We start from the raw sequence: 16,035 nt of genomic DNA, 5'->3' as shown, positions 1-16,035 counted from the left end.
CGTTTCTGAAACATTCACCAATCTCAGCCAGCATCCAACATTGATTCGTGATCTTGACTTTTTTGAAGCTTTTTTTTTTCAAAATTTGGATTTTCAAATGGCCAATCAGGCAGATTTGATTAGAATCCCCTGGAGAACAAATGTGCCAAATTTGATGCTTGTATCATTTGCACGATTCCTCTCAAAAATTGCTGTTATCTGTTCCACTAGGGAGAGGGAAGCACAAAACAGTAGGGAACAGAGACATTAGGAGATCTTTGGAAGGGAGAGGGATGGGGCGGGGAATACAGGGTAAACAAGATGGACATTACTACAGGGACTTTCAGGAAGGAAAGCAGGGAATTTGAATGAAGTGCGTTCCGACGTGGAGATTTCATCAACCGAAAATAAAATGCACACAAGCACCATGGAACAATTACAAACAAACAAATAACAGAGTGAGCAATTCCTTTATTCTTGAGTATTTGGTTTTGGAGAATTGTTGTGCTCATCATGACAGGACCCCTAATTGCTCATCAAAGATGTGACGAGATAAGGCACAAGCATCCTGAAATCTAATAAAATGTTCTAAAATTAACAAAATGCATAGCATGACAAATCAATAACAACACTCAAAACATACCATAAAGATTTATATATTATCTGCTTGGACAAGAAAGGAACTCTGGTTCGATGAGTCCTGTGAAAAGGAGGGAGGTTTCGCAGACTAGTCACGTTAAATTGGCCGTTTGGGCCTCATCCCGACGTCGAGTCGCCTATCCCCACGCGTTTGGGTCTCATCCCGATGTAGTCATCTAAATTTGCTAAACAATGCTCAAAATGAGATGCATTTAGTTTATTCAACTCCATCACAAACCGGTTTGAACTTGGAAAAAGATTCTGGAGCACGACATGTGTGCTTGCATCAAATGATACAATAATTGACGATTTGAACCAAGAACAAAATACTTTCAAATCAAACACTTGAAAACCACCCAAATGATAAATAATCAACATGTTTTTGTTTGTTTGGTTCCTTCTTTTTTGCTGCAATCCAATACTCTGAGCTCAAAAGAGAACCTTGTTTACTTATTGATATGGTATTGCAAATTTGAACTTGCTGAAAAGGCACTTTAGAGTTCAGTAGTTTAAAAACCGAGACAAAAACATTCATTTTTAGCAGGTGTACATACAGCAATTTGCTTCAAATGAGCAGCACAAAAAATGTCTGGTTTGTAAGTTTCGTCAAATCAAACGTGATAAAGCATTTACAATGCATAGTGTACAGCTCATATAAATTGGTTCTTTAATTTATGGTTGCATTGCGAGATTTTATCAGGAATTTTAACCTCCATCACCACCCTCCCCCCCCCACAAAAAAGCAAGTACAACCCAGAAAAACTCCACACACCCTCAAAAAAGGTCCTCGACAATTTTCATCTTTAGGGCTCAATGCAATGAATGGGTGTCAGGAGGGATCAATGGAAGCCGGTTCACTTCATAGATCGTAATTCAAACTCGTGAATTTCACAACAGCCAAGAGTGGACTACAGCACCATATTGTGGGTCCAGGAATTTCTCCTTTAACAGGAAGACCAAGGCAAGGCGAGAGCAAATAAAAAAAAAAAGAATCAAGAATTCAAAATGGAAGTACCAAAAGCATGGGTTTTAGTGGATACGTGGAAGGTAGTGATGTGCAAAAATAGAAAAGAAAATGAACAGGTAAGCAGTTTACGTAAACTTCCAAAATTCTACCTTTCAGGCTAATATAAAGAACCCTTCAGCAGGTGAAAATGTTTCAAAACGTGCAATACTGACCAAATGCAAACAATAAAACGGCCAAAGCACTGCAATGTTAAAGATAATCAATAATCAGGCATTTAATTCAGATGGGAGAAATAAAGTAGTGACAGAAAATGCAAGTACAGGGTTGGGGGGAATGGAGGATAGGGGAATAAAGGGATGTGATCACGGCAAGTTCACATAATGAAGGGCTTGCAATGCGCTCACTCTCAAGAATAGAAGTCAGTCGTGTAACCTGGTAAGCTACTCCCAATCTCTTCACCACTGTCGCTACTGTCCTCGTCCGACGAGTCGAGACCGCCAGGACAAGGTACAGGCCCATCGCTTCCACGTCGGCTGGTGTTGTGACTCGAGTTGTGCGAATTGGCCGAAAGATCTTCATAACAAGGTTGGCACACACGTAGAGGTCGTGAAGACTGCTGCGGTATCAGATGACGGTGCTCGGAACACGCGGCGCAGACCACAAATCCGCATTTACGGCAATGGTGCCGCCGGTTGAGTGCGGTAAAGCGAGTGCGATGGCAGCGCATACAAGTCGATGCCGAAGCGTCGGGCACCCACACAGCGGCCGGTTCGTCGACGGTCGACTTATCACGTCTTTTTCGGTCAAGTTGATCACGTACACACCGCTCAATGTGACTCATCCATTCCGTGCGTTCCAGTGCCGTTGCAGCAAACACTACAACACAGAAAGGCGATTCTGATATGGGAAGTGACAATAAACCATCACTATCATTCATTTGTTAAACAGCATGAAGCCGAGGGTACATTTTGCAATAGTAGCATTTCCAAAAGAGAAAGTGCATTGTATCTGATAAAAACCCAGTGCCATGGTTTTAATTTAGAAGAAAAAAAAAAAAAAAAAAAGGATAATCAAATTCATATATAAATAGATAAATAAATTTAAAACTACACCAATAGACCTAGTTGATGGTATGACATCAAGGTCACAGCCACACGATCAAGATAAGCAGAGTACTCGTATACTTGAGCTAATCCTCCGGCACGTGAACCAAAATGAGAAAAAGGGGAGTTTGACAAGTTCAAAAACTGCTCATTTGTATGGGTAGTAAAGCAATGATTGTGTATTGGTTAAAAACGTTTGATAAATTGATGAAAATAAATACAAGTGAGCACAATATACGCCCAAAAAAGTCTCTGTGACACACACACACGTGCGTGTGCACGCACGCACACAAATTATACATTCAAACATCAATTTATGAGGAACAAGAAGGTATATACAGAATTTTGCTACTACATGGAAAACAGCAACTTTAGATGACGAACGTATGTCGCGACACACCGTCTCCACAGTCTGTACCTATGTACCAAATATGAAACGTGAAAGTTGAAAACTTTGGGAGTTAGAGTGCGGACAGGAACGGACGGACGGACGGACGACTGGTATCATAATACGCCCCAATATATAGTGAAACGCAAAATAAACTTACCACTTGTTTGAAATGTAATAAAATTGTAACAGTTCAAAATAAAACAAACCAACAATTGCGAATTGAAACATTGGCATTTTATTGATGACATGTCAAGTTTTTGACCAGGATACCAAGATACATCTCATAAGTTTGTTCTACAGTACAGAACAGCACAGGGTGCAATGTCAGTCCCCTTTCAATCGCGTGTGTGGCCACCATTGTTTTGGATACAGGCATTGCATCATCGGCGCATACTGCCTACCAGGCTTTGCATGGATTGCTGCTGGATTCTGTCCCACTCAGTCCTCAATGTCTGAAGCCATCTGACTTAGGACCATCTGCCTGTTCTGCCTTGCAGTGATGACTCTTGGCCTCCCTGATCGAGGTCTGTCATCTGCAGAGTTGTGGAGGGTGTCTGTCCACCAGGGCCGATATCATCTGGTGTGAACAGCCAAGGCGACGTGCCACCTCAGGTATGCCCAAGGCACACTGCCGTTGATCCCTTGACAATCGTGGCATGTTGATTGAAATGCCCATTTTGCACTGGCCTTTTTAAAGCCAACATCAAGACATCACGTGCAGCTCATTAAAATCATCCCGTACCCCTTGGCGAATCAGTGACAGTCAAAACGGCTGTTCAACAGCTGTGCTATGAAGTGACCATTGAAGGTTCAAGTGACCAATGACCGTTTTGTCTGACAGTGAGGACACTAATGTGCACAAATAAGTTCACACATTTACTACACACAGTGTTATTGTTGATATTTCAAGGTTTAAAAGGTGGTAAGTTTATTTTGCGTTTCAGTATATATATATATATATATATATATATATATATATATATATATATATATATATATATATATATATATATATATATATATATATATATATATATATATATATATATATATATATATATATATATATATATATATATATATATATATATATATATATATATATATATATATATATATATATATATATATATATCAGGAAGCCTGGTGTTGGCGCAGTGGTTAGGGCAGCGGCTTGGGATCCAAGAGGTCCTGAGTTCAAGCCCCGTTGGGCCACTGGATTAATACACCAGGGGGTTGACTCAGCCTGTCATCCTTCCGAGGTCGGCGAAATGAGTACCAGTATACTGGGCCGGTGTATACCCCGGTTAAAATAGGTGTACCTTATCCCTGTGTCGTAAGAGGCGACCAGGGTTGCGTCAGGAAGGGCATCCGGCGTAAAACATGTGCCAAATCACTATGCGGATCATACGGATGATCCGCTGTGGCGACCCCTAACGGGAGCAGCCGAAAGAAGAAGAAGAAGAAGATATATATATATATATATATATATATATATATATATATATATATATATATATATATATATATATCAGGCGTATAAAAAAACAAGGATAAATAAAGTGGATTTACATGAATGATCGCACCACAACAGGCCCTCATTCGCTGGGATGGATTTACCCGATTTGGAATTGGATCTTCCGCTTCCATGATCACATGAGAATACTGTGCATAAATAAACAAACTCGTGTTTGGGAAACCAACTATAGTTTTTAGTCCAGTAAATTCTCTGCAGACGACTGGAATTAGAACTGTAAGTTTTTAACCAACTATATATAAACTGGAATATTCAGGTCAGGTCAGGTATGGGAGCATGTGCCAGAACAGCGCGTCGCTGCGTCCACTTTCCGCCGGTACTCCAGGGGCCTCCGTCTGGCCATCCCCCAGTCAGATGCCAGGCCCATCCCCATCTCCTTGAGATGATGGTCAACCTGCTCCAACCACGAGGCACGTGGTTGGCCCAATGGCCTCCTCCACTCACGAGACTCCCCCGCTGAGAGAATCTGGTGAGCAGGATCAGCGTCAGCAAAACGAGCCACATATCCATACAGCCGCAACTGACGCTCACGGACTATGCAGGAAACAAATCTCATCCGAGTCTCTCTCAGCAACCGCTCGTTGGGCACAAAATCCGCCCAGCGATAGCCAAGGATTCTCCGAAGAGACCTGGTACCAAAGGAATTAAGTCTCCGTCCCAGATCCTTGGTCAGAGTCCAAGTCTCGCATCCCGAGAGCAAGACTGGAAATACCAAGGACCTGAAGACTCGGACTTTCGTCCTCCCGCACAGGTACGGGCAGCGCCACACCCCATGATCCAGTGAATCCATGACTCCCCTGGCCCGACCCAGATGTCTATTGACCTCTGACTCACAGCCAGCAGAGACATGAATATCACTGCCAAAGTAAGTGAATCTCTCCACGACCTCAACATCCTCACCAAAAACAGACACAGACAGGACAGCAGCATCCAAGATGTCACCGAAAGCCTGGATCTTAGTTTTGACCCAAGAAACCCATAATCCCAGCGGCTCAGACTCCTCATTCAGCACCTCGAGGGCCCCCAAGAGGATGTCTAAAGTCTCCGCAAAGATGACTGCATCATCTGCAAAATCAAGGTCCGAGATCTTGACATTCCCGAACGATGCACCGCAGCTTGATCTTTCCGACATCCTCCCTAAAATCCAGTCCATACAAGTGCTGAAAAGTGTGGGGGCCAGTACACACCCCTGACGAACTCCAGTAACAACTGGAAATAGTCAGAGATGGTATCACCACATCTCACAGCACTCTCAGTACCAGAGTAGAGTTCAGACATCAGATCGATCCGTTTTGGTGGCACCCCACGAAGACCAAGAATCCTCCAGAGGACATCCCGATCCACTGAATCGAACGCTTTACAGAGATCAACATAGGCTGCAAGCAGCCCCTGCCGAAACTCTCGTCTGCGTTCGGTGAGGACACGAAGAGCAAGGATACGGTCAATCGTTGACCTCTTTGGTGTAAAGCCTGACTGCTCTGGACGCTGGTGCTCAAGCAGATGGTGGCGAACCCTATCAAGAATTATCCAAGCAAAGACCTTGCCCGGCACTGAGAGCAACGTCACCCCTCGGTAGTTGTTGCAGTCTTGGTGATCACCCTTCCCTTTCGAGAGAGGAACAACAAGGCCCCTCTTCCAATCAGTTGGGATGATGCCTGTGTTCCAGGCAGAGCACAAAACTGCATGCAACAACACGAGTGCAGCATTTCCACCAGCCTTGATGCCACAGATCCCTGGAGCTTTGCCCCGTTTCAACCGGTTCACCGCAGCCCGTGTTTCCACAAGCGAAGGTGGACCACAGTTGATTCGAAGGTCAGCAACAGGGATTGTAACACCCTTGATGTCCAACTCCACAGCTGGGGGATCAGCCCGGTACAACCGCTCAAAGTAACCGGCCCAGCGGGCCTTCACTTCAGACTCCTCTGTCAAGAGCCTACCACACTCGAACTGCAGTGCTCCGAGGGATGGGCTTGGATGAACGTAATGCGCGAATTCCCCTGTAAGCGGGACGAGAATCACCTGTCCACAGGTGATGCTCTACCCCCTCACAGATTCCTCGCACATAGGCCTCCTTGTCCACCCTCAGTGCACGTAGAGTTTTACGCATGAGCTCCCTGAACAGCTCAGCTCTGCGACTCTGGTCAATGGTATCCAGTGTCCCTTGAGACAAAATTCTTCTTTGCCCTGCGGTGAGTTCCAAGACATCCACCGGCAACATCAAGGACGGTGGTCTTGAAGGCGCTCCACAACTCTTCAGGACCCCCCAAGTGTCGACTCAGCCTGTTCGCAAACTCCTCAGCTACTCTCTCATCCCTGAGCTTGCCAACATCCAGCCTCGGCTGCGATGGTTCCATTCTCCAGGATTTAAGGTGCAGCTTTAGGAGTTGCTACAACAAGCCGGTGGTCAGTATTGAGGAACTGAGCACTCCGGTAGACCCTGCAGTTCTGGATCATCCTCCAGCGACCGTCAATGAGGACATGGTCCATCTCCTTTGCCACACCGCCAGCGTTGGAATACCAAGTCCAGCGATGAGCTTGTGGGCGCTGAAACCATGAACCAGCCACCCTAAGTCCATGACTTCTTGCAAAGTCAAGGAACTTTGTGCTATTCTGGTTCATAGTTCCTGACCCATGGGGACCAACACATGTCTCATAACCATCCCTATCAGTTCCAGTCGATGCATTGAAATCCCCCAAGACTAGAAGTGTATCTCGTCTGGGGCACTGATCAACCACAGACTCGAGCGTGGCATAGAATGCATCCTTCACGGTGAGATCACTCGCCTCAGTCGGAGCATAAACAGAGACCAGGGAAATGACACCCAAGGAGTGACGAATCCTTAATCTCCTAATACGCTCGTTGACCGGTGTTACCTCAATTATCATTGGGGTCAGCTTATTGGACACAGCTACAGCAACTCCTTGGGTATGGTAACCATCAGAGCGACCAGCCCAATAGTAGGTGTAACCACCCACCATTATCTTGCCGCAATCCGGTCTCCGAACCTCAGAGAGAGCTGCAATCCCGATGTCCAAACGCTTGAGCTCAGATGATAACAGAGACAGGTGATCATCCTCTCTTAGGGATAGGACATTCCAGGCACCCACCCGAAGGGACCGCCTCAGGTTAACCCAAGGAGACCGCCGTCTGGTGGACGACACGTCAACACCACTCCGACACACTCTCCCGCAATCTGACCCAGGGATGTTACCCCGTGGTTTCCCTCTTATCAAAGATTGGGGGTCCCGAAGGCTTTTCCCCAATCCCGTCATCCGGTGAGCTGCCCTGCGAAGGGAAGCTGCACAGGAGGTACTCCCACGGAGTGGGTTTTCAGATTTTTTTTGCGTTTTTGTGTTTTGCGCAATGAAGGGTTTTATGGCGGCCGGAGTGCAAATCCTGTCACCAACCTCCTGATAAAAAAGTAACCCAACTGCAGGAGGACGTCCGCAGACACAGTTGGGCACTAGCTATGGATGGCCGTTGGCTCACTGGAATATTGAGGAGTATTTGTCTGCAGACTACTGTAATTGGAACTGTAATCACTTCTGTTGCCTGGCAATCCTTACTGCAGTACATAAAACACCATTTCGCATAAGCTATAATGATTCTAAAGTTAACTTAAACTGTCAGGAAGTACACATACAAGAATAGGCTGCAACTGCAGTCCCAACTATGTCATGTTTGCTTGCATCAAGACCTTAAACGCACTCTTCAACATACTCTCCGGTATGTAAATGTTTTTGTTGTTTAAAAGTTGTGATGAGGTTTTGATCCACATTAGACCATCACTCTTTGTGATTGACAAATTTTTAACACCTTCCCCCCTCTCCCCTTCCCCATACCTGAACCCTATTTTTCTCTTCACTTTTGGGGCATGAGCTGCCTGCCCTCGTGTTCATGAAAAACCAGCAGCTGCTGACTTTGATCCGGTGTAAAGGTTGGAGTAATGCCCGTCACGCCCTGATCATTAGGCATTGTCAGTGTAGGTGGGAGAACTTTCAGTTCCATACCAGGTAACGCCCGCCTCAAGCGAGGCACTCCCTTGCCAATAGGTATCCTGATCAGCCTGTCTCTTGTCTGGTCTGAGCCAACCGGACTTGGTCAACAACCAAAAAAAGTGTGACAACAATGTCAGGCTTACCAAAAATGAAAAAGCATACAGTGTCAGAATGAGTGAGTATGTGTTGTCAAGTACTTGTAGAGCTGTTTCGAAAAAGTGTAATTCCTTTTGATGTTTGTGTTGTAAAGTTTTATACCTTGTGAAACTTTTGTTACCTCTGCCAATCAAGGTGAAGGAGGTTGAGGTTATGTTTTCATCAGTGCGTGTGTGCGTGTGTGCGTGTGTGCGTGTGTGCGTGTGTGCGTGTGTGCGTGTGTGCGTGTGTGCGTGTGTGCGTGTGTGCGTGTGTGCGCGTGTGCGCGTGTGCGCGTGTGCGCGTGTGCGTACAGGACATCTCAAAACGTTGTGGACAGATCCGGATGTGGAAAGGTTGGGAATATGACAAGGAAGAATTGATTCGATTTTGGTGAAGATCCAGATCCGGATCCGACTACTATAACGTTTTTAAGTCATTCTTCACCATTGAGACACAGGGCCAAAAACGAGATGTAGAACGATATCGCAAAAAGTTGTGGACGGATTCGGACGAAACTTGGTGGAAAAGTTGGGGGTGTGGCAAGGACGAATTGATTCGATTTTGGTGAAGATCCAAATCGAGATGTGGATACGAGGATAATTTAGTTTTTAAAGTGATTCTTCACCATTGAGAGATAGGGCCAAAAACAATATAGTTCTGCGTCGCATGATATTTCAAAAATGTACTGGGCCCGATATGTTCTCATGGATCAGGTATTACGTGGTGGAGGTATGCGCTCTACCAAGTGTCCTTCTAGTTTGTCATGTGACAGGTAAGACTTTTGTTGTTGATTGTGAATTTTTGTTTGGATGTAAATCAAAGTGCATTATTTATCTTCTCTCTTGTGGAGATTGTGGATTGAAATATGTTGGTAAAACTTCTCAATGTTTACATCAACGTTTAAACGGACTTAGGTCTGCTGTATCGTCTGGTATTAAGACTTATTTATAGAATCATTTCACTGAAGTTGGACATGTTTTTAGTTGTTGTTCTATTTAAATTATAGACTCAGTTCATGTTCATGACTTGATCATAAAGAGGAGTGTGATGTTGAGCTTGGAAGCAGAGAGGACTTTTGGAGCAGGACGCGATGTGTGATCTTTCCTTTGGGCCTCAATGACTGGGTACAATGTACTGCTAATCCAATCGGAAGGAGACCCAGAGGTCATGGTCAGTGTAGTCGGTGTCGTACAGCTCCAAAATAGAAATTTCAGGGATTATTGATAAACTTCAAGGTTTTTATGAAGGAAAAGTTTTTCATGATTTTTATGTTTTTCTAAGATCATGTTCCAAACAAGTCTTGGTGAATATTCTCCGGAATTTAACAGATTCATACGACATGTGCTCATTTTTGATTGAAGTTTTTTGTACCAGGGTTCTGATGAAGAAGTTCACTCCGTGAGTTGATAGGATCCATGAGTTCTTAGTTGGTGATTTTTACAGCAAGCAGGTACATAGGCTTCAGCTTCATTCTATTTTTATGGATACTAATGTAGAGAGTTTATTACCAGATAAAGTTAGGGAGCGAACCCCATTGAGGGTATATTTCACTTTCACCAAGACCATAAGGAGAATCCATCTTCAATTATGGTAAATTTATTTAAACTCTGAGCATAGACGTAGTAAAGGACATTTTGGAAACGGACTGTGCATGTTCATCTTCCCCTTTTTTATATGGTCCTTGTGGACACGTAGTTTCTGGGGATTTGAATGTAATTAGTAATAATTCAATTGGGGATCTCACGAAAATGGGAACTAAATATAGGGAACCAGTAACTCAACCTTGGAGCTGCATAAGGTCTTCAATTGTGGATTATATCTCTAATTTCGTTGACAAAATGTGCACCAAGTTTATGTTATCTGTAAACAGTTTTCATGCATGGTTTAAGAGTTGTGCAAGTCCTGTATAATAGGATTAAGTTTTTTTTAGTCCTCGGGGCTTGCTTTCACTGGGTCGGTCTAAACCAGTGTTGAACGCTAACCTAAACTTAAGTCTAAACCAGGGTGAGCGCCCCCACTGATTGCAATTATATATTAGTGGTGGGGTTATAAAAAGAAGAACCGTCCGGGGCCATGGATCCCACATCAATACACATTTCTAAACCACCCTGCACCCGTTCGCCTTGAAACGCCATTTTGCTTATCGGAATAAATTTAAAAAGCTCGTAATTTGATGGGAACCGAGGGTCGCTCTACACACCCTTGATCCGATTTCCGTTAATTTAGTTTAGAGGGGAATGGATTTGAATCTCAATCCTCGACACCAGTGTTACGAATTCGCCACCCGCCCAGCGTGCGAACAGCCGCTTTAGCCAATGGCGGCCGTCTCGCCCACCGGACGGACAATTCAGTCGCGACCTTCCAGAACAACGCCAGAAACCAGTCACGGGTGTGCTCCAAACGCACACCACGGCCTAGTGAGCTCTACCCGCGCGCGACAGGGTCAATCGCCAAATTATCGATATACCTAAGTATTCGCGCGGGCAGACTACGGAGAGACCGAACCTCAGCGAGGTCTGCTTGGACGCGAACCGCTTAAGCGGTTCGTTCCGTTCTGGGATAACCGAGCGGTGTATTATCGCGAGACCTCGCTGGACCCAATTCTTTTATTGGCTATTAAAAAGCCGCTATTATTCCGAGAGCAAGATAGCAATTCAATTGGGGGGAAAGGACACGACGAACGGGTTAACATTCGCACAAGGACATTTATTTATAATGCACACGTAAACAGGGATAAGCAGTCATGCAATGAATGGGGGAAGCAGACAAGACACGAGCAAGGTTAAAGCACTACAACCGTCGATGATTATTATTTACAAGCACTTACACAGTTCTACTTGCGGGACATGGCGCCACAACATTCGCACAAATAAAAGCAAAGAAAAACCCCTTTCAAAGGCAAGGGAGTCAGATTGGACCCGTAGGCCTTTATGTCCAAGGAGCCTGGTTGACCGAAGGGACTCCCAGAGGCCGCCGCAGGTTACCTCCACCCTCGTGGTGACTTGGTTGGGCGACCCTCGATGGACCCTGTCGAGCACCTCCACCGACTGACTGCTCCACCCAGACCGAGACCTCCACCGACCGACCAACAACCAACTCCCTTCGCTTCCCGACTCTGTTCTCTCCACGCAACTCCCTACGCTGTTTCCAGTGTGCCCTTTTATTCCCAACGCTCCCGCCCCTCCCCTCGCGGCCCGCGGGGGAAGAAGAATCTCCTGCCCTGGCCACAAGGGGGTGGGGCGCCGGGCCCATTTTTTGCCCAAAAACAGGCCCCCACCCTACATCACCTTTGACCCCTGGTTCAATCTGCCCTTCCCCTGTCCCGAAGCGCGGGAAAGCAGGAGGGAAAATCCCATGCGTGGTGTTGGAGCTCCTTCTTCTTTCTCCATGGCAGAGACGGTTTCTGATGCGGAGAGGGTTGTATCGTGGGTGTGGAGAAGGTGATTGGTGGTGTGGATGTTGTAATGGTGGCGTGGTTGGCATTGTGTGGTGGGCGTGAGGGTGGTGTGGTTGGGTGCTTGTAAAAAAGGTGGTTGTGATGTGGTTGGTCCAAAATAACGATAGCAAAGAATAACGGCTAACTCAAACATCACAGCCCTGTCCACATGAATAAATCCCTTTAAACAACGGTGGGGAAATCTAACTGAACACACACTTAGCAATATAACTGATCTTGGGGATATCCTTTATGGTGCTCTGTGAATTTCCACAGCTGTAACAATATATATATATATATATATATATATATATATATATATATATATATATATATATATATATTTTGTAGTCCCTTTGGATGGTTTTTCCTTTGAATTACATTTTGTTATTTGTTCACATTACATAAACTATATAATTACATAAACATCTATAATGTAATGTTGTTTTAAAAAAATCATTTATTGAAATTCTCCCCAAACAAGGGGGAAAGCTACACAAGGTTTCTGGGTTGGAGACAGTACGCAATCACACCGACTCGGTAATCACACCGACTCCAATCTGCCAATTCCCATAACATTGATGATATCGATGAAGTGTGTGTGTGTGTGTGTGTGTGTGTGTGTGTGTGTGTGTGTGTGTGTGTGTGTGTGTGTGTGTGTGTGTGTGTGTGTGTGTGTGTGTGTGTGTGTGTGTGTGTGTGTGTGTGTGTGTGTGTGTGTGTGTGTATTCTACACCTGCAAGTTGTTGGTGCCTGCTATCTCCACATGTGGGTGGGTTTCAGGAGATGAAACAGACCGGCCAGGTCCCAAAGTGTGTGCGAGTGTGTATGTGTGTCATTGATTGGTCACTTCATATGTGGGTTTCAGAATGTGGAATTGAGTCTTCCCAGGGTGGGCTCAAAGTATCCACCTTCATGTCGGTAAGGGGTCACAAAGGACGATTCATGGACCAAGTTGGGAAGTTTTCCGTTTTCAAAGCTTGGCACCGAGGGATCTCTTCAGGATCGTTACTGAGCCCAGGACGGCTTCCAACTGAAGTTCGTTTGTAGTGATATTCCCAAGGATGGTTAAAAATATCTCTGTGAGGTTCTTCGTCATCACTGGAACAACTTTGGCATTCTTCAGCTTTCAGGATCTTTGCACTTCATGCTTGAGTTGTTTGTATTTGGTGAATTTCTTGATTTCTGCATCGTTCGTCCAAAATCACCAGTATTAAAACCTCAATTAGCAATGCTTTCTTCTCTTTTTTTTGCACCCAAGTATGATATCTGGTCACAGTGCTTTGTTTTCCATGTTCACGCTCGATGGAATCATTAGGTGGTACGTGAGCGGTACTTCCATGTTTTCAGTGATTACTTTTGGTTCATTTTCCCACAAATTTTCTGGAACTGGAATATCAAAGTGTTTGTTGATGTGCCAGCGGATGACTTTACAAACTCTGTTGTGTCGTTGTGTGTACAGCTGTTCTGACGTCTTATTTTTAATTTTTTCCGTGTTCGGTTATTAAGCGTCACATATCATTCTCTTTGTTAACCACACCTCCACCCCTCACTTATTGGGTTTTTTTTTCCTCCTCACCCCCACCCTTTTCTTTCACTGCCCCCCCTCATAAAATGCAGCACTCTCTTCCCACACCTCTGTCGCTGTCTCTACCTATCTGTCTGTCTGTCTCTCCCAATGAATAGCAATGTTTAATGAGGTGTCACTCTCCCCACCTCCCCCGTAACTCCCCCTTCTTCCTCCTGTCACATCTATATCTCTATCTCTATCTCTCTCTCCATCATATATTGCCGTCAGCGAAGCGACGGGTTGTATTTGCTAGATGTAGAAATAATTCAATCAATGCATCACAATGTCCCACTTTTGAGCCTTCAAATTAACACTATTTGACTCGATCATTAAAATCCATCCATCCATTAGGACCATACTCTGTGCAGAGCGTTGGTGCCGCCGAAGCAGTCTCCTTGGCTATTGGGAACAATCCTGGACGGGTCGCCACTCCGACACAGTATACCAGCATGCTGGCACTCATTTTGCCGACCTCGGAAGGATGACAGGCAGAGTCAACCCCACCTGGTGTTAATTCAACAGCTGAGCGGGATTTGAACTCAGGACCCTAGGATCCCAAGCCCACTACCCTAACCATTAAGCCAACACCAGGCATATCATTAAAATGATACTTGCTTAAAGACAATATGCATGCTGGAATATCAGATGGACGAATTGATTTTGATGAAAAAACAAAAAACACATCGAGGAGGTACCATCAATGAGAAAATAATAAAGAAATAAAAAACAAAAAGCAAAAATCAGGATTATTAAATTCTAAAAAGAAATGAAAAGGTTTATCTTTATACACACCTTTAAAGGACTTCGCTGGGGTCTGTATAAGCCATCCATTGTGCAGATCTCCCTCATCAGGTACAGCTCGAATGGAGACCTGCTCCAGGGGGATGATTCGCTGGCCGGCGTAGCGGCGCCGGCTGAGCACGACAGCACCATAAACGAGGAGGTCGTTGAAAAGGAAGAACTGACGAGGCTTCGGGCCCTTACGACACTGTTTCGTGAGCGTGCCCTCGCCGACGAGCACACGACCCGGTGCGGCCAGCGGTTGTCCAGCCGCACCGAAGCAGCTCTCCACGGCAGCAATTCGCCGAGAGTTACCTTCGCTGTTCACCAGTCGATCGACCATGGCAGCAAAACGATTTGCATGCTGGAACACAGAATGGAATGCTTGAATTGACTAATGCAGATACAGGGGAGCACGGCAAATGAAAACATGTCAACCAAAACACTGTTGCATGGCTTATACAAATAAGAGAGGGGAACATGCAGAACTAAACCTGGATACATACTTGATGGGGGGAGAGAGAGAGGACACGAACAATACGCCCATCGACCCCCGGTATTTCTGACTTTAAATAATTATAATCAAACATTTATTCTTTCACATGACACAAAGAAAAATAAACCAATGTCACCCGCAGGGTGACTTGTATCTTGCCAAAAGGTGACCACGTGTGACTTCTATAAGGTCACACTGACGTGAACAGAGGTGCTATCCACCAGGAGCGACTCCTTGAGGAATATCTGCCTACGAGAGATTCCGATGAGAATCGTTCTAGAGTAACCATGAAAAATATGCGTTTTCCTCATAACGTCACCAAATGACGTCATAATGTCTCAAGCTTGACATATCTAGAAAGCACTCATCGAGGTGTTCAATTTGAGGTATGACACGATATGGTTCCTAAAACGTTAAAATTTGACCTTGGGGTCAAATATGTTTGACCTGAGGTGCTAACCATGAAGGTCAAGGCTAATCGCCACCAAAAATTAATCAGCTGAGCGCCAGACCATGAACTATATTCCCATGAAGTTTGAAGATGATCCGATCAAAATTACTCAAAAAATAAGGGTTTCGTCGACTCCCCTGATTTGCAACAAAGTGACCTTGACCTTCAAAATTTTGTGCACTGAAAGGGACCTCTATAGGCCTCTGATATGCGAAGTTACAAAAATTTCCAATGATAACTGTGCTCTGCAGAATTTTTTATACGTGATTACAGACAAACAAACAAACAAACAAAAAAACATACAAGCTGACCAACATATCTTGCAAAAACTTCGTTTTGGTCAGATAAAAAACACAAACAAAAAACCCAAACAAAAATACACACACCCACCGACAAACAAACATACAAACAAAAACACACACACCCACATACACATGCAAAAACACGAAAAAAAACAAACAAACAAAAATACACACACACACACAAACAAAAACGACACAATACACACAAAAACAACACAATCCACACACACACAAAATACACAATACA

At 44.7% G+C, this 16,035-nt stretch overlaps 1 protein-coding gene across 3 annotated transcripts in view; it reads right to left on the bottom strand.

The window, feature by feature from the left end:
* Positions 1 to 430: 430 nt before the first annotated feature.
* LOC147017771 (pleckstrin homology domain-containing family F member 2-like) overlaps positions 431 to 16,035 on the bottom strand; it is a 19,263-nt gene continuing 3,658 nt past the window's right edge. For all 3 annotated transcript variants that reach the window (XM_085847675.1, XM_085847674.1, XM_085847673.1), the window contains exons 2-3: positions 14,552 to 14,903; positions 431 to 2,461 (exon numbers count right to left, since the gene is read on the bottom strand). In XM_085847675.1, the coding sequence (XP_085703801.1) occupies positions 1,992 to 2,461; positions 14,552 to 14,882 (801 nt within the window). In that variant the 5' untranslated portion in view covers positions 14,883 to 14,903 and the 3' untranslated portion in view covers positions 431 to 1,991. The remainder of the gene's footprint in view (positions 2,462 to 14,551; positions 14,904 to 16,035) is intronic.

This window comes from Eptatretus burgeri, chromosome 11, assembly GCF_056783735.1.
Source record: "Eptatretus burgeri isolate ZD-2024b chromosome 11, Ebu_testis_v1, whole genome shotgun sequence".
Lineage (NCBI taxonomy): Eukaryota > Metazoa > Chordata > Myxini > Myxiniformes > Myxinidae > Eptatretus > Eptatretus burgeri.
This window is presented reverse-complemented; position numbering and strand designations above follow the sequence as displayed.